This window comes from Lepus europaeus, chromosome 7 (genome assembly GCF_033115175.1).
Source record: "Lepus europaeus isolate LE1 chromosome 7, mLepTim1.pri, whole genome shotgun sequence".
NCBI classification, from domain to species: Eukaryota; Metazoa; Chordata; class Mammalia; order Lagomorpha; family Leporidae; genus Lepus; species Lepus europaeus.
The window spans coordinates 81,286,977-81,304,206 of NC_084833.1; the positions used below are offsets into that span (position 1 = coordinate 81,286,977).

General features: G+C 42.4%; 1 protein-coding gene and 1 pseudogene across 2 annotated transcripts in view; both read left to right on the forward strand.

The window, feature by feature from the left end:
* FAT3 (FAT atypical cadherin 3) overlaps positions 1-17,230 on the forward strand; it is a 533,836-nt gene that overhangs the window by 322,495 nt on the left and 194,111 nt on the right. For both annotated transcript variants that reach the window (XM_062198305.1, XM_062198306.1), the window contains exon 3: positions 16,218-16,279. In XM_062198305.1, the coding sequence (XP_062054289.1) occupies positions 16,218-16,279 (62 nt within the window). The remainder of the gene's footprint in view (positions 1-16,217; positions 16,280-17,230) is intronic.
* On the forward strand, positions 3,710-4,643 carry LOC133764630 (phosphatidylinositol N-acetylglucosaminyltransferase subunit C-like; annotated as a pseudogene).

Sequence of the window (17,230 nt, forward strand, 5' to 3'; positions counted from 1 at the left end):
TTTGTTGTTACTGCTTTTGTCTTTTTCTGGATAAGAAACTAAAATCTCTCTCCCCACTCACCCTTTTGATTAGACGTGGCTGATGGACACCGTTAGTATAGTCCTTGCTAGATTCTTGGTAGCGTTTTGGAAGGAGTAATTCTTCAGACTCCAGGTAGGGCATGTGACCCTGTGAGGTCTGGGGCTCATCCTCCATTTTGAGGTTTACCAGGGAGAGCTTTGTGAGTTCAGACTCACTTGAGTTTTACAAGCTTCCCCTTCCTGTTTTCTTTCCCTCCCCACTCTTTCTTTTTTATTTTTTTAAAGATTTATTTATTTATTTGAAAGTCAGAGTTACACAGAGAGAGGAGAGGTAGAGAGAGGTCTTTCATCCATTGGTTCACTCCCCAGTTGGCCACAATGGCTGGAGCTGCACCAATCTGAAGCCAGGAGCCAGGAGCCAGGAGCCAGGAGCCTCCTCTGGGTCCCCCATGCAGGTGCAGGGGCAAGGACTTGGGCCATCTTCCACTGCTATCCCAGGCCAAGAGAGCTGGATCGGAAGTGGAGCGGCCAGGTCTCGAACCAGCGGCTATATTGGATGCCAGCGCTTCAGGCTAGGGTGTTAACCCGCTGAGCCACATCGCCGGCCCCCCTCCCCACTCTTTCAATGTGTTTATGGAAATGAAATATGGGCAGAGCCCTCCCTGACTGGTTACCAGTTCCTGCTTCTATGTGGCAGATTTGTGGATAAATAATATAATTTAGTTAAACAAAAAGCAAAAGCAAAAGAGAAATAAAATGCATATTAGAAAGAGTCAAGAAAAACTCATTAGCATTGGCAACCTGCCATTTCCCCCCACTAACCTCAATTAACCACAGACTGCAGGCTCTGACATATGATACAAAAAAGCATGGCTTTTTATGAACCTGTAACATTTTTTGTTAAAAACCCAAAACAATAATTATCACAGTGCATAATTTCATTTGGAATTTATTTGGAAGCTTTCCCCAAAAGTCAAGAAGGCTTTATAAGCCATAATACAAATGCTAAGTGAATATTCCCACATATATGGACCATTGCTTGCCTTGGATTGTGGTATGTGTGTGTACATGGGCACACACATTTTATTAGCCTTATATAATTTTTATCTCATTATTCAATCGATTATATATTGTTATAGTTTATTCATTCAGTAGACCAATATTGATTGATTCCTCTTCATATACTAAGCACTATGTTAAGCATGAAAGACTGACCTCTTTAAAGGTATTCCTTTAATAAACCTTAAATGAATAAAAGCATGGTTGCCCTGGAGAGGCCACAGTCTATTGAACAAAACAAACATGCAAACAGAATACAAAATGATACAATGGAATTGTTCATAAATTCTCTACAAAAGCATAGAAGAAAAGAACCTTTCTTCTCTGAATTAGTTCAGCATTTCTTCCAAGGAATTATACGTGATTCTTGTCCTCTTATTTACATTTACTTTCATATGAGAAAAAAATATCATCTTACCCTTAGTGAGAAGGAGGCTATTTGCACTGTGTTGATAAATTGATTAAAGTCAAATTTCATCATTTTTTCCATAGATGGTATTTCTTCACAAAGAATAAACCATGAAATAATATTAATGCAGACCCTTAGCAAGGAGGATTTTTATGAAATATTTGTTTGTTGGTTGTCTTGAAAGGCATAGTGAAAAAGAAGGCAACACAGAGAGATCTTCCATCCACTGGTTCACTCCCCAAATTGCCACAACAGCCAGGACCATGTCAGGCGGCCAGGAGGCAGAAACTACATTTGGGTCTTCCACGTGGGTGACAGATTCAACTACTTGAGCCATCATCCACTGGCTTCCCAGAGCATTAGCAGGAAGCTGGATTGGAAGTGGAGCAGCAGGGACTTTAACCAGCACAGTGATATCAGATGCAAGTGTCCACAATGTCAACTTAACCCACTGCACTGCAACGCACTCCTGTGAGGAGGATTTTATAGCAATTGAAAATGTGGGTTCTAGAACATTTCAAGAACCACACGTTTAATGTTTTCAAATAAATATATGAAGTTAATGCTACTATTAACATAGTGTTGCCCAACAGAAGACCTGCTTGGACAGACTAATGAATACTTACATAGGTTACATAGTCTGTTTGCAATTTAAACATCAAAGTGGTGGTTGCTAGAGTACTTCTGCAAATGGTTTGTCTTGAGTATATTAACTGTTCTCCTGAAACCTTTGTATCCTACTAATGGACCTAGATAGTACAAAGGTAAACTTCAACCAGTTATGAAACTACTCCATGTTCTCAGAGATGGCAAATGAAAGATGATGTGATTTTATAATGCATACATAAATTTAGGACAAAAGGAAAGGTTTTAACCATGTGAAAATTAACTGGAAAATGTGTGGGGGTTTTTTTAGAATGCATTATCATTCTTCTGATAACGTTTAAGGTTCTCTATAACAAGTGATATTTTCCCCAGATTTTTAAAAATTTGGTTTCAAAACATTGCTGTAACCTAAAAGGTCTTGTATAAATTATAGAGCAGAAATGATCTTAAGGAATTGTATAGCTACAAAGCACACATACATTTTCAAGACTTTACACATTCTTGGAGTAATTTGCACTTTATCCACCCTCCTGATTGTATCTGTCACATGAAAACAGATGTAGAAACAAATTATTCGCAGTGAAATGATTTCTAAGGCGAGTGCAGTGGCTGTTTTCACACCTCTAGAGTGTGGCAGGAATTAAAGAACTTTATAGTTCATTTGAACAAACAACTTCAACTTTTAGTTATCTGGTTATTAAATTTCCAGACATTGTTGGGGTGACTAGAGACAATAAAATTTTTTAGAGATGGTACTTCTTTGCAAAGAATAGACAGTGAAATACTATTAGAGACTCTAAGATTTTCTTTTTGAATATAGTCAGAAGTAGTACCCAAGTGCTCTTACAGTTATTAATAAAAATAAAATAGAATTCACTGCTTTTTATAGATGCTGTTTCTGCTTTTCAAATCAAATCTGCTAAGTATAACACACCATGCTAAATACTTCATCGATATTATTTCTAACAAAGCCAACGGGAAACTTGATACTAACCCCATTTCGTATATGACAAACCGAGATTAGAGACATTATGTAAATTCTCTGTGTTTTTACTACAAAGGGGCAGATGTTTGGCATAGCAGTTAAGATGCCACTTGGGCTGCCTTGGCCATGCAGCCCTAGGAACTTGTGGGCAGGTGGGCCCCCTGTGGGCAGTAGTTCCTGGGCCTCCTCCTCCTCTGTGGTTCCTTGCTGGCCCAAGGCTGGGTGAGGGGTAGGGGCCAGCAGAGGTCCCAGAGGGAGAGTAGGGCACCCCTGGGGACACCCTGCCCTCCCCTCCCCTAGCTGACGCTGGTCCAGTCCCCAACCCTGCTGGCATGCATTGCACTTTTCGGTACTGTAGACCCTTTTGCCCAGCTGGCAGCGTGAGATGCCCGAGCTGGGGGCCATGCTGCATTGGGGGGGGGGGGGCTCCCAGTGTAATAGGCTTGGAAAACAAAACCTATCATGATCTTCATGGAAGAAATAAGGAACTTGACTGTGTTGTCCTGCCCAGAGAACAAATTCATCTTTACAGACCTAGCCTGGGTTGCTGCCTTTGAAAATATGTAGAGGTCAGTAGAATGTCAACCATAGCACAGCATGGAATTTCCAGAGAGGTCTGTCTTCAAAACCTCATAAAGAACAAGAACACATGGACTTTTGCAAGGGAGATTGAACTGGCCTGAGTGAAGGAGAGGATAATGTGTGCCCAACCTGTAACTAACACCAAGGAGGTCAGGTGCAGAAGGTCTTAAATGAGCGACAGCCTTTCCCTGGTAACTAGGTAGACCGGAGGTTCCTGGAAGAGCTCTGGAAAAATATCTATGCTTAGAAATACCAATATTGGGCTGTAGTATTTGAGTCCAGTGTCATGGTACAGCAGCTCTGCAGTATCTATGTTTTTTTGTTTATTTGGTGGTATATGGACGAGAGTCTTCTGTCACCTCACTGGCTTTTTGGGACTGGCATGGCTTTTCCATTGATTGGGTACATTTTGTTCAATCTCATTGATGGAGGTGAAGGGTAGAAGAAGAGTGGGCAGACCCAGTGAGCTGACCTGAGGAGGGCTCTGGTTTTCATTACTTTCACTTATGGTTCTTCCCCAGTGCTACAGACCCTTACAGGATCTGTCGGCCCTGACACCATCTATGCCGCATCAGTCTTCATGCTCTTAAGCCACCTCATCTTCTTTGACTACGGTGCCAGTGCTGCCATTGTGTCCAGCATGCTGTCGTTGAACCTGGCCATCTTTGCTTCCATCTGCCTAGCCTCATGCCTTCCCCGGTCCCTACATGCCTTCATCATGATGACATTTGCCATCTAGATTTTTGCCTTGTGACCCATGTTGCAGAAAACTCTGAAGGCATGTACCCCCAGCAGTTATGTGGGGGTCACATTGCTCTTTGCACTTTCAGCCTTGGGAGGCTGCTGTCCATTAGGGTCATGGGAGCCATCTCATGTCTCTGCCCTTTCTACCTCATTCGCCTGCAGCTTTTTAAGGAAAACATTCATGGGCCTTGGGATGAAACTGAAATCAAAGAAGACTTATCCAGGTTCCTCAGTTAACTTAGGGATGTTAAAGCAAGTTAACAGACTAGCCTTCTAACAAATAAAAAAATTGAAGGAAAAATTCCATTCTTGGAGCAGCAGACTGATGGGGAAGAGAACAGAGTTCAAAAGAAAAACAGAAGCAAAGGCATGGGTAGTGAAAGTACTTGTCTGTTGTGTCATTTTGTGGATGAAAAAGCTTCCTGCACCCCTCTTGAAGTATTGCCTCTCATTTACTATTCACTGTAACAAATGCAGTGGTGTTTCTATTAAAACAGTAACAGCACACACACATATACACAAAAGATGCTACTCGAGAAACCCACATCCCGTATCTGAGAGTGCCTGGATTTGGGAATCTGATCCAGCGTCCTGCAAATGTGCACCCTGGGAGACAGCAGGTGATGGCTCCAGGCCTTGGATTCCTGCCACTCATGTAGCAGACTCAGATTGAGATCCAGGCTCCTGACTTCACCCAGCTCCTGCCTTTGCAGACATTTTGGGAGTGAACAGCAATGGGAGGTCTGTTTCCCTCTCTCCCACTCTCCTACCTCACCCCCTCTTTCTGTGTCTCTCATCATTCCACTAAATAATTAAAGGAAAAAAAAATAAGTGACAGAGTCAGGATTTAAACCCAAGTTTACCTTTTACTTTAAGCTTCTGTTTCATTAATTTCACATGGAGATTTGACATTTTCACTTTTTTCTCTAAATATCTTAGAACCTTACCCACCATTAAAGGCTAGTACAGATGTAACATTCCTTTTCCAGTTGCACAATTCAGCATTGCTCTTTCTGTCTCTAGGACACTCAGCATTCTCTTGGGTGATCCCATCTTGTGCTCTGCTTATCACAATTCTTATGTCTCTCCCTCACTGAACTGTGAGTTTCCTGAGGGCGGACATGGGGCTTTATTGTGTCTTCTTGGCTCTTCCCAAGGTGCTTCACATCCAGATAAGCTTCTGTGCGGGAAACAGAAGCATCACCGTGCAGGTGGTGTTCTACGCCTCACTCTTGACAGAATGCTAGACTCACCTGGGAGATTTTTAAATCCCTATGCCAAAGCCCAAAACCATACCAAATAATTGAGAATCTCTGGGTGTGGGATTCTGCCATTAGTATTTTTGAAAACTTCCCAGATGATTCCAGTGCACAACTAAGATTAAAAGCTAACAATGATCTAAAACCAGACTGTTTAAAATGTAGTGTATGTACAAGTTACCTAGACTGGAAGAGCCTGCATTTTCAAATTTTCCATTTTGTTTAAAAGGCAGAGAAAGAGAAGGAGAACGAAAGAAAATGAATGAAAGAATGAATCAGTCTTCCATCTGCTGTCTGACTCACTCCCCAAATGCCTACAACCACCAAGGCTGGGCCAGACTGAAACCAGGATTCAGGAATTTCATTCAGGTCTCCCACATGGAGGGTAGGAACCCAAGTTCTGAGCTATCACCTTCTGCCTTCCGGGGTGCACATTAGCAGAAAGTTGGATAGGAAGCTGAGTACCCAGGACTCAAGCCAGGTACTCTGATATGGGATGCAAGCTTCCCAAGCAGCAACCTCACTGATTACTACAGTCCCGCATTCCTAACCATCTTCCAGGTAGAGCTCACCATGCTAATCCATGTAACAGTCTGAGAAGCAAGGGTGAATATCATCCTATCAATAACAATTCCTGATGAAGGGTTGCTTATCAAGATGAGTCTTTCAACAAATTGCCTACCTTATGAGCATCAGTTTCCTATTCTGGCAGATGACAGGGTGAGGCATAGACATTTGACAATTTTTGTTGTCCAAGTAATTAGAAATATTAGAGAGAGTTCTTAGGATGGGAAGGAAACAAGGCTATACTACTGAACACATATGCTACTCTAGGCACCATTCTTGGAGCTGACAACAAGAGTAATAGTATTTGGACATTTTGGATATGTCAGGAACCAAGCTAAGGATTTTAACTTTATTATTTAATAAGTTTTATTTTACAGATGAGGAAGCTGAAAATTAGTGAAGCTAAGTAACTGGCCCACAGACACACAGCTGCCAGTGTGGGAGAGGGATGGCAAGCTGGGCAAGCTGATGCCGAAGCCTGCGTCCTGGTTAGTACATGGTGAGCCAGTGCCCCACAATGCTTCCCAGACTAGATTATCACTAATGCCCATCTATATAGTGGATTTTGGTCTGCCAGCCACTTCTGCTGTCTTACTTTGATCATCCAATATTCAGAATTATACCCCAAACAAAAAGTCTTGGCAGAAAGTGGAAGGAAGAGATAGGTGCCAATTGCACATCTGAACACACACATCAGTGCTATGTGAACAGCGGCACCTAAAGATGGCATCATTTCATATGACGTCCTTAATATTGGTTCACCATCTGCAGCTTAATTTCTCTGAAGAAATCCAATATGGCATTCAAAGTTTAGCAAAAATAGCCTAGAGACTTCTTCAGGTGCATAAATGCCTGCTCATCTAGGCCAAATCAGAAGGCAGAGCCCAAGGGCTCAGTGTGATTGGGAGGGAGAGCCGTGGGGATTAGTGATGAGGAGAGGAATTGCAGAAAGAACAGATGGGACTGGGAAGTATCCAGGCATTCTGGCAAAATGAAGTGCGCATGCAGCATCTCTGGTACTAACTGCATGTGTGTGTGTGCATGTATCCACATGTGCGTGTGTGTGTGTGCGTGCATACATGGGATTTGGCAAGACCACTGGGTATAGAAGAGAATTAGATGGAGGAGAAGGCTTTGGAAGTATTCTGCACCATGCATCGTCTTCATTACTTCTCTTGTTGGCTCCACCTTATCCTTCACTCTGACAGTTGCCTTAACCCAGATGCCCCTCATTGATCCAGTCTGTAATGAGTGATCCGACAAGGGAGCAGGGCTTACCAGCGAGCCTCAGAACTCTCCTCCAGCTTCTGGGCACCTCCATCTGTCCACTAGGCCTGAAGGGATGATGCAAAGTGTATGCCAGCCTCGACTCCTTCATAAGCTGGCTTCTTCCCTCTGCTACCTTAGCAGCTATAGAATCCCGAGTCCAAAGGGGAAACTGTTTCTGGCAGAAAAATACTGCCTGAGATTTTCTTGCTGCTAAGGCTGAATTGGGAAATGGCATCCATTGGCTTTCAAAGATGGAAAATGAAGTGTATCTGTTACAGAAAAACAACAGCTATGAACCACATTTGACCCACAGCATCTTGATGCTTTGGTTTAAAATGCACCCTCACTTTTGCGGTTGTAAAGCTTCCATTAGTATCTTGAAAATCACTATTTACAAAGAAAATTCCAAGTTGCTGGCTATGCTCCATCGATGGTTTCCCCTGTCAAATTTTCTTAAGAAAATTTAGTAGCAGCACTGTGTGCTCAATCGAGCAGCTCCAGATCTTTACACCTGATGAGACAGCCCTTACTTAGGAAGCATGCCTGATGGGACCCATTTCCAGAATCATTTTTAACCCCTCATTACTGATGTAGCTCTTTTTTTAAATTTTTATTTAGTAGATACAAATTTCCAATGTACAGTTTATGGATTACAGTGGCTCCCCCCCCCCATAACTTCCCTCCCACCCACAACCCTCCCATCTCCCGCTCCCTCTCCCATTCCATTCACAACTAATGTAGCTCTTGCATGTTTTTTTCTTTTGGGTTACTCTTCTCTTTTCAAATTAAGATCATATTGTCTAACAACACATATAGTTAGTTGTTTTTAAAAAAAAAACAGACTTGATACATGTCTTTAATTTTCCTTATAATTCTGAAATTTGCATTTTTCTTCAAATTCGGTGCAGAGCCTTATCACTACATGCTGTACATTGTGATTTAATGCTATAACTAGTACTCAAACAGTATTTTACACTTTGTGTTTCTGTGTGGGTGCAAACTGTTGAAAGCTTTACTTAATATATGCTAAATTGATCTTCTGTATATAAAGATAATTGAAAATGAATCTTGATGTGAATGGAAGGGGAGAGGGAGCGGGAGAGGGGAGGGTTGTGGGTGGGAGGAAAGTTATGGGGGGGGGGAAGCCATTGTAATCCATAAGCTGTACTTTGGAAATTTATATTCATTAAATAAAAGTTAAAAAAAATACCACAGGGAACATGTTTAGGCTCTTTAATTGTCTGAAAAGAAAAGTGAAAAAATATATTCTGCGTGGCAGGATCTTGTGGAGCAGATGATATATATGGGACTAACCAGAATGGGTGTGTGTGTTTTTCCTATTTAGAAGCACACACTTACAATTAACTGATATTTTAACTTTCCTCCTTTTAAGACTTATGCATGTGGATTATTTTTTGTTGTTGTCGATTTCATGGGTGAAAAACGCCAAACCACAGAACCTCTTGTTCCTCCTTGAGTGAACGGCCCACGTCCTGTACCACTGGCCCAGGGACCATTGAGTGAGGCCAGGTGAGGGGACAGGAAAAGAAGAAGAATTTTCTTGGAATGCTTTTTATTCTGTTGTGGACTCCTGACAATGAGGAGGCTTTAGGCTATTCCTAGATGAGGACGCTGCGGCCTATGAAATGATGTGATCAACTGTAATCGCACACCAGTTACCAACAGAGCCAATACTGGAACACAAGTCTCCCAGCTCCCAAGCAGGTGGCTTTGCCAACACTTGCATCTTCTGCTGGGCAGACAGTGACAGAACTGTGGAATTAAATTCCCTGGTTTGAATTCTGCCGAGTCTTTGGTGACCTTGAGCGAATTATTTAACTCAGTTTTCTTCCTATAAATTGAGTAATAGTTCATATTTCTCTGAAGTTTTAGGATTAAAGGAAGAATTGGAATTGGAGTGATGACATATATTAGATCTGTTCAAAGGAACAATGGAGGTGGATATTAGCACAGTGGTTAAACTGCCACTTGGGATGGCCTGCATCCCATTTTGGAGTGCCTGGGTTTGAGTTCCAGCTCCACTGTCCATTCCAGCTTCCTGCTAATGCACACCTTGTAAGCTAGAGATGATGGCTAAAGTACTTGGGATTCTGCCACCCACATGGGAGACACAGACTGAGTCCCTAGCTTTTTGCTTCAGCCTGACCCAATTCTGAATGCTGTAGACATTTGAGGAGTAAACCAGAGGATGGAAGATCAATCTCTCCTTCTATCCCTCCTTCCCTTCTTCCCTCTCTCTCTCACTCTCTCTCTCTCTCTTTGTGTGTATGCATGTGTATGGCTTTCTGTGTCCCTTTGCCTTTCAAATACAAGGAAAATAAATTATTTTAAATTATTAAATAAAAATAAGAAGAACAAAGTAATGTATGCTCTTATATTAGGTAGTATCTGAACTATTGTGAGCATCTATGATACGATGTACGTTGACTGTATTAAATATTCTCTGGCACATTGTACTGAACAAATGCTCGATGTTACTACATTATTATTTTCCCATCTTTCCTCATAAGTTAGGTAGAAATCAAGATATACTATGGATTGACCACAAAGCCCCTGTGCATAAGATTTCATATGAAAAGTCTTTAGTCAACAACTCAAAATGTACTTCCCCCTCAAAAGAACCATCATGAATTTCACTAATGACCTCTAATATAATGGGGAAACATTAGGATTGTCCAGTAAATGGAGGAGATCATTTATAACACTTTAAATGATACTGTTAGAGAAAACTGCATCCAAATCGCCCTCACTCAGATTGTTACTTGGTACCCACAATGGGCCAGTTCTGTTTTAAACACCAGGAACACAAGATAAGTAAGATCTAGTCACTTTTAACCTTGTGTCTTAAAAGAAGAATGACTCTAATAAATAATTCAAGTAAAATGTTTGGGGTTGTAAAGAGCAGGATTTAGTATTTATATATTCTGCAAGGGTGGCAGGCGCTGATCTAGGTTCTTGGACTGAAGTAGTAGCTACCCCAGTTTCTCCCTTTCTGAAACTGTGATCTATAGGCAGACAGACAATAGATGAGTCACATGCAATGTAGCAGAGGAGGAAGGGCTAAGCAGGTTCACTGAGAAGATGGACTTCCAGAACCATCTGGAAGGATGGCGAGGGGCTTACCAGGTGGCTGACAGTAGACACACAGGAATGCTAAGCAGAGGAAATGGGATATGTCAAACACAGAGAGGGGGCCCTAATTGTAGCTTGCAGGGCTGCTAATTCTACTTAGATTTTTTAAATACCAAACCCAGCTTCCAACAGTCTTGGAGAATTACGCTGAAACAGCTAAGACCTGCACTGCTTCAATTAGCACTTAAAGAAAATGTGAATGTCGTGGCAGCGGATGACACAGCTGGGACTGAGGACACCCACGGGACGAGAATCAGGGAAGAGGCCATCCTCAGAAGTGTCACTTCTCTGACCGTAACTACTTAGAACGTTTTGAGCAGGCAGCCACATTTTTGTTCTCGGCTGCATCTCAGAGAGAGAGTGTTAGTCTAGTCTCCACAACAAAAATCAAAAGCAGCCATTTTTAAAGTAATTGCATGGTTCCAGCCATGTGCTCCCCCTCCCCCTTTTATTGAGTATCATTCACTTAGGACTGGCGTGATTCCTCTCCTAAATTGGAGGTTTGCGTATGCAATTATATCAAATGATGTGTTTGTTTATATCTTCAAACCACATTCAAGCTTGCCTATGATTTTTCTTTGAAATTCAATTTCATCATGTCAGTCCCAATTTACTGTCCCTAGGGGTCTACAGTTACATGTGTGACGTACACACCTCTCACTTGCATGGATTATAGAATGGGATTGCCTGCCACACAAATGAGTTAGAAAGGTTGAAGAGGGAGGTTGCTTTGTTTTACCATCTTCCCTGTCCTCAGGCCAAAGGCATTCAGCTGAAGCAAAGTTGTTAAAAATGAAGATGCAGTACCGGTGATTTTAACTAATTTCTCTGGATGGTGAAGGCTGGCTCACTGCATTCCTAGCCCACTATAAATATTAACAGTGCTGGAGAGGGCATTACGGAACAGAGAGTTAAGCTGCCACTGGGGCCATATGCAAACCATATCAGCATCTGCACGGAGTCCCAGCTACTCTGCTTCTGATCCAACTTCCTGCTAATGTGCCCGGGAGATAGCAGATGATGCCTCAGGTACTTGAGCTCTTACTACCTGTATGAGGGACCCAGATAAAATTTCTGGCCCCTGACTTGAGCCTGGCCTGGCCCTGGCTGTAATGGGCATTTGAGGAATGAACCAGCAGGTAGAAGATCTCTCTGTTTCTCCCTCTTTTTCTGTCTCTGTTTCGAACAAAAAAATATTTTAAAAAAATGACAGTCCTGCTGAACATCAAAGCTCATCCTAAACATGTCTCTTTAGAAGAAATAACTTCTGTGCCTTCTTAGCTTAGCTGACTTTGGCTTCATAACAAGGCTTATTTTTCAGTGCAAATAATTACCAGTAGTTTTAACTCAGAAAGTACATTATTTCTATGCTCGTGAATTCCATGGATGAAGATGATCACGGTACTCATCCAACTCTCTCCCTTAGTGTCTGATTATTATACTAATTATACATATATTCATTCATGTATTTCTAAGCATCTGCCTATTCTAAACACAAAAGACATTTTAAAACTTAAAAAAGGTATTATCTACCTTTTAGAGATGTCAGGGATGACAATTTGAAAAGGTGGAATTAATCAAATTAGCTAGAGTTCTGAGTCCTGTCTATAGATCAGTTTCTGTAACCCTGATCACAGTTCTTTGATTTATGGGGAAAATGTCATCTGGCTTAATATGTTTGATGGCCTTCACAGGTGGCTGTCCACAGCACCTCCCCTTCCTTGACCCATGTACCACTGGCACTACTCAGAGCTGGGTTCTGTGTCCCTTCCCCTGACTCCTGACTGCCATTCCTGACAGCCCTCAACCAGTAGAATGGGGGTGAAAGGTTTCCCTGGGTCTCACTGTTAAGACTGGCAGTTTCCCCCTTTGCTCTCTTGGAACCAACCCAGCTACCCTGCTGTAAGGGGCTCTGGGCTGTCCTGCTGAAGAGGAGGGCCACAAGGAAAGGGCCTTGCAGACGAGCTATTGTGCAGAAAAGAAAGACTTCTGAGGAAAATCTATAATGCCCCAGCCATGAACCAGCACCCTGACCACCAGATACAATGAGCCCCTGCCCCCTGAAGGCACCACCCCCAGCAGAGGAACTGCCTAGACAGCTGACAGCACTAGGAATAATAATAAATTATTTGAGCCACCAGAAAAAAAAATACCCTAAGAAAGCAGGAGCTATGATTTCTGCAGAATCTGTAACTGTTTTATTGATATGTAATTTGTATACAATAACATTCACCCATTTAAGGTACAGGATTTGATTTTTCAGAATATGTATTTATAGAATTCTGCATTTTTTCATCATCCCCCACGAGAAACCTTGCACCCCTGAGCAGATGCTCTGCATCCTCCACTCCCCCCCACCCCAATCTGTCTTCCTCTTTGACTTCAATTTCTTTTCCTTACCTTTTACCTTATGTCTATGAAAATAAAGGTGGTAGGAGCCCAGTGGGGCCCAAAGTCAGCAGAGATTTTTCTGTATCTTTTCCCGCAGAAATAGAACCCGCTTGGCTTTCTCGCAATTCCTGGTCCATTGATGTATGTATTCTTTGATACTCTTCAGGGAGCCTGCCCTGTATATATGATGGAACTTCAGAAAGTTCATGGAAAATGCAGTGAAAAGTAAAGCTGATTTTTATGCAAAAATATTAAAATCCATGCATATGCACAGTCTTTAAACAGTTCATGAAAGTGTATATCATGAAAAAGAATACATGGGGATTTCAAAAAAAATTTGCACCACAATAAACTTACTTTAACTGCATTTTCCATGAACTTTGTATAGTTGCCCACCTATGTGAAAACCAATGTATAATGATAAAGGGTTCTGGGTAAAGGTGTGGAGATGGAAGGAGACCACACTGTTTCCCCAGTTGCAAAAACTGTGAAAACTGAGTGGATTCCCAAAGGAATTGCCCTCAGCACCATCAGGACAGAAGTTCACCTCTTCCCTGTGCACAGTCACACCCCAGGGGTCAGCAGCCCCGTGACCGTGGTGCAGGAGAGCAGCAGTGACAGCAGGGTTCTCAGAAGGGCAGAGGGCAAAGGGCCCTGATCTTTTGTGCCTAAAGAGCAGCTGGGTGGAGGCCCACAGGCCTTTCATCCCTTTATAGCCCCAGTGTAACAAGCGTTCCTGCTCTTTGTGACCTCCAACAGAGGATGCCCCACCACAGAGGGAGCGATCCTTGGCAAAAGCCTCTCCCGCCAGCCACTCCTCACTTGGGAAGAGCCTCGGTGACATATGACCTTGTCACATAGAATGGCCTGAAAATGAAGGTGTCAGGTGGGGTGTTAAGCATCTCCTACTACAACCCCAAAGACCTTTAATAATGGGAGTCACAAAGCTGTGTGCCCTTGTATTCCTTCTTTATCACCCCCACCCACAAGGACACTCACACATCATCTCCATCTCTCCCTCGCCTGCCCTCTACACCCTATACACACACACGCTGAACCCAGGGGTCAGATCCAAATGCTAGAGCAGCTCTGTTATTTCATTCTGGGCAAAAAATAATAATAATAAAAAGTCATAGTGAGATTCTACAAAGGATAGAGAAATTAGATGGCACCTTCCTTTCAGAGGCTGGTTCAGGCGTCATCAAAGAAATTAGCATGTGGTAAATGAGGGTGGAGTGGAGGGACAGGATCCGTGTTTGTTAAGTTCCCAGGGGATTCCATGGGCAGTTAGGAGCTCTCACTTGAAAACTCTGGCTGGCAGCCTTCTCTCCACCATCTCTGATGATACTTCACCTTCATCAAGACTGCCTGGCATCCACCCTTTCACTGAATGAATGGAACTGTCACACACACCTTGGCTGCCCACTCACAAGACAACAGCCTCCTAAAAACACATTCTAAGATTTGAATATAATCGGTCCCTTCCATGGCCAATTTTGGTAACAACATCAATGAGTTTCTGTTCTGTGTTTCAGGTAGACAGCTAGCTCAGCACCAGAGCTTCGGGATGGAAGGGCAGGCTCCTTTCCGTGAAGTAACCCATCAATCTGTCTGCTAGGAAAATACAGACATGGGAACAAAGGATGGTAGTATGGGCCAGAGTATATTGGTTCCTTATCAGATGGGCACTGAGCCGTATTAAAAGGGGTCGGTGAAGGCTAAGACTGGAACTAAATTTGAAAAAATGTGTGTGTTGAATATAGATGAAAACAGTATGTTGAACATTTCACAATTGCTAAGAGAATAAACTTCAAAGTCCTCACCATAATAAAGTGCTGATTCATAGATACATTAATTCACTCAACGTAATAATACTTTATGGTACACATAAATCACACAGGAGCACTTTATACCCCATACAAAACGTATATATCCGTAAGTTGGCCATTGACAATACAAAGATTTAAAAAGGGAAAATGTGTGGGTGACACAGGGTGGGCCATATTCATTGCAGAGTGAATGCATGGATAGGTGATCCTTTGTGCAAGGGAAACATGGCTTTCCCTTCCCGGGGGGAGCATACAGGTGGAGGGGAGCAGGTCCACCCCATGGGGAGCCATGTAACTGGGACTGGGATATTAGTCTGGAGGTTTGGGGGAGCATTCATTCTCCTTTGGCCCCTTTGGCTTCCCATGAAGTCCATGTACCTCCGCCCACCACTTGTGCCTCAGGCAGATGCTTGAGGTTCTGCAGACCTGGGTGAATTCCTTTTCCTGCTTTCATGGACTTTGCCAGCTTTTTGTATGATTTTTCTGTTTTTGTCCTTATCAGTCAGAACATGCCATGAAAACTTCCCAGCCCATATTCTCTTCAGGGATGTTGTGGAATCAAGAAGTTGAAAATAAACTTGACCTTGTAATTGCCCATTTGACAGAATAATAAAACCCGCAAAGGACAAATCACAACCGGTGCAATATCCTGGGAAACCTTGAACTTTGGTCTTCTCCTTCCTTCTTTTTTGTTTTTGTTTTTGTTTTTGTTTTTAGTCTCAAAGGGATGATTCGTTTAGGAGAAATTCAGTTGGAAGGAAAGCTAGATATTTTCTATGTGGAACTTATTTTGTAAAAAGGTTTAAACACATAAGATGACAGAATGAAATCTTTGTACAAGAGTTATTAAATTTGAAATAATTATGTATACAAGTAGTTATTACAGGAATAATCTTCTTTGTGAAGGATAACAAAAAATTATATAAGCATATAAAAATTAAATAAGAAAGTGCTGTTTCATAGCCTGAATCTAATCAGCATCAACAGCCTATTAATTGTTCAAGAACTCGAAAGTCTTTAATGAGGTTCCCACTGTAGAATTTCAGTCATATGTAAATGAATCATTGAAACTCCTCATTATCAGAAAAACAATGGTGCTTTGGTGAGTTTTATATCCCCAAAGTGATTACAATACCTCAACTGTGGTAAGCAGAAGGGAAACAATTGTTTCAAGTTTTTTTCATAAATTTGGTTTAGGAATGATTTCTGAGACCATTTGATTGTCATGGGAGATTGAAGAGTTACCATTGCCCATGCTTCTCCTTTAAGCAGAATTGTTTGCCACACTCAGTACACTACTTACCCCACATATTTAAAAGTCAAATATTCTGATTTCTACACAGGTCTGATAACAACAACTTCAAGGAAGCTGGATCGAGAACAGCAGGCAGAACATTTTCTGGAGGTAAGCCCATGGAGGTGTTCGTTAAAACTGACTTTCACTGAACTTTTGTAACCTTCGACAAAAACAGGAGCTTAATGTGTGTGAACAGCCGGTTTGGAAATTGAGATATTTCTCTGGGGCTAATTGGTTTGGAATTGGGAGGTTTCTGATATATTCCACTCATGATTCTTCTGTGTGTAAGGGTAACAGAGCAACCTTTGTGCTTTGCCCAACCTAGGCAGGGTGTGAACATCTCTGGCTGGATCTATAATCAGAAGAGAAAATCCAGGGCCAGAGCCACTGTGTGTGTGGCCCTTTGTGAGAAGGGGAAAACAGCAGTGCTGCAGGTAGAGTGGCCGGCATCCCTGGGCGGAAGCCCGGCGCCCACCGCTTTGTTTCTTTTGCTGGGGAGAGGGTTGAGGAGGAGAAGGTTGCTGCTTGATTCACTGCTCAAGATAACTATTTCTGAAGCCATAAAATGTTCTCCTATAATTCATTAAGAAACAGCAGCAATATAAACTCAAAGAGCATTATTTCTGGAGATGAAAAGCACCATAGGCAGAGGGTGAGAGAGTAGACATGAGAGAGCTGTGCCGCCATCTTCGCCACGTGTGGCGTGTGTCCTTGATGAGCCTGCAGTCTGGGTGTGTGTTTGATGCTGTGATTTAAGTACAACCGTGTGACATGGACTGGATGGCAGTGCTCACTAGTTAGGGCTTGGTTAAGAGTCTACGGTGTGTCTATGCTTCCGGAATGATCTTTGAGCCCCTGAAAAAACACTTAACCTCAGTCCACTGCTTCTGCTTTTGCACACACACACAGCAAGCACTTCAAATCTTACGATACACTCTCTTTTGGTGGCCTCCTTTAAATCTGTTTGCCAATAATGACTTATTTAAAGGACACTGGACTGGGAGTCAGCACTCCTGAGGCTTGGAGCTCCCTAATATGATTTGCTTGAACCTTGGGTAA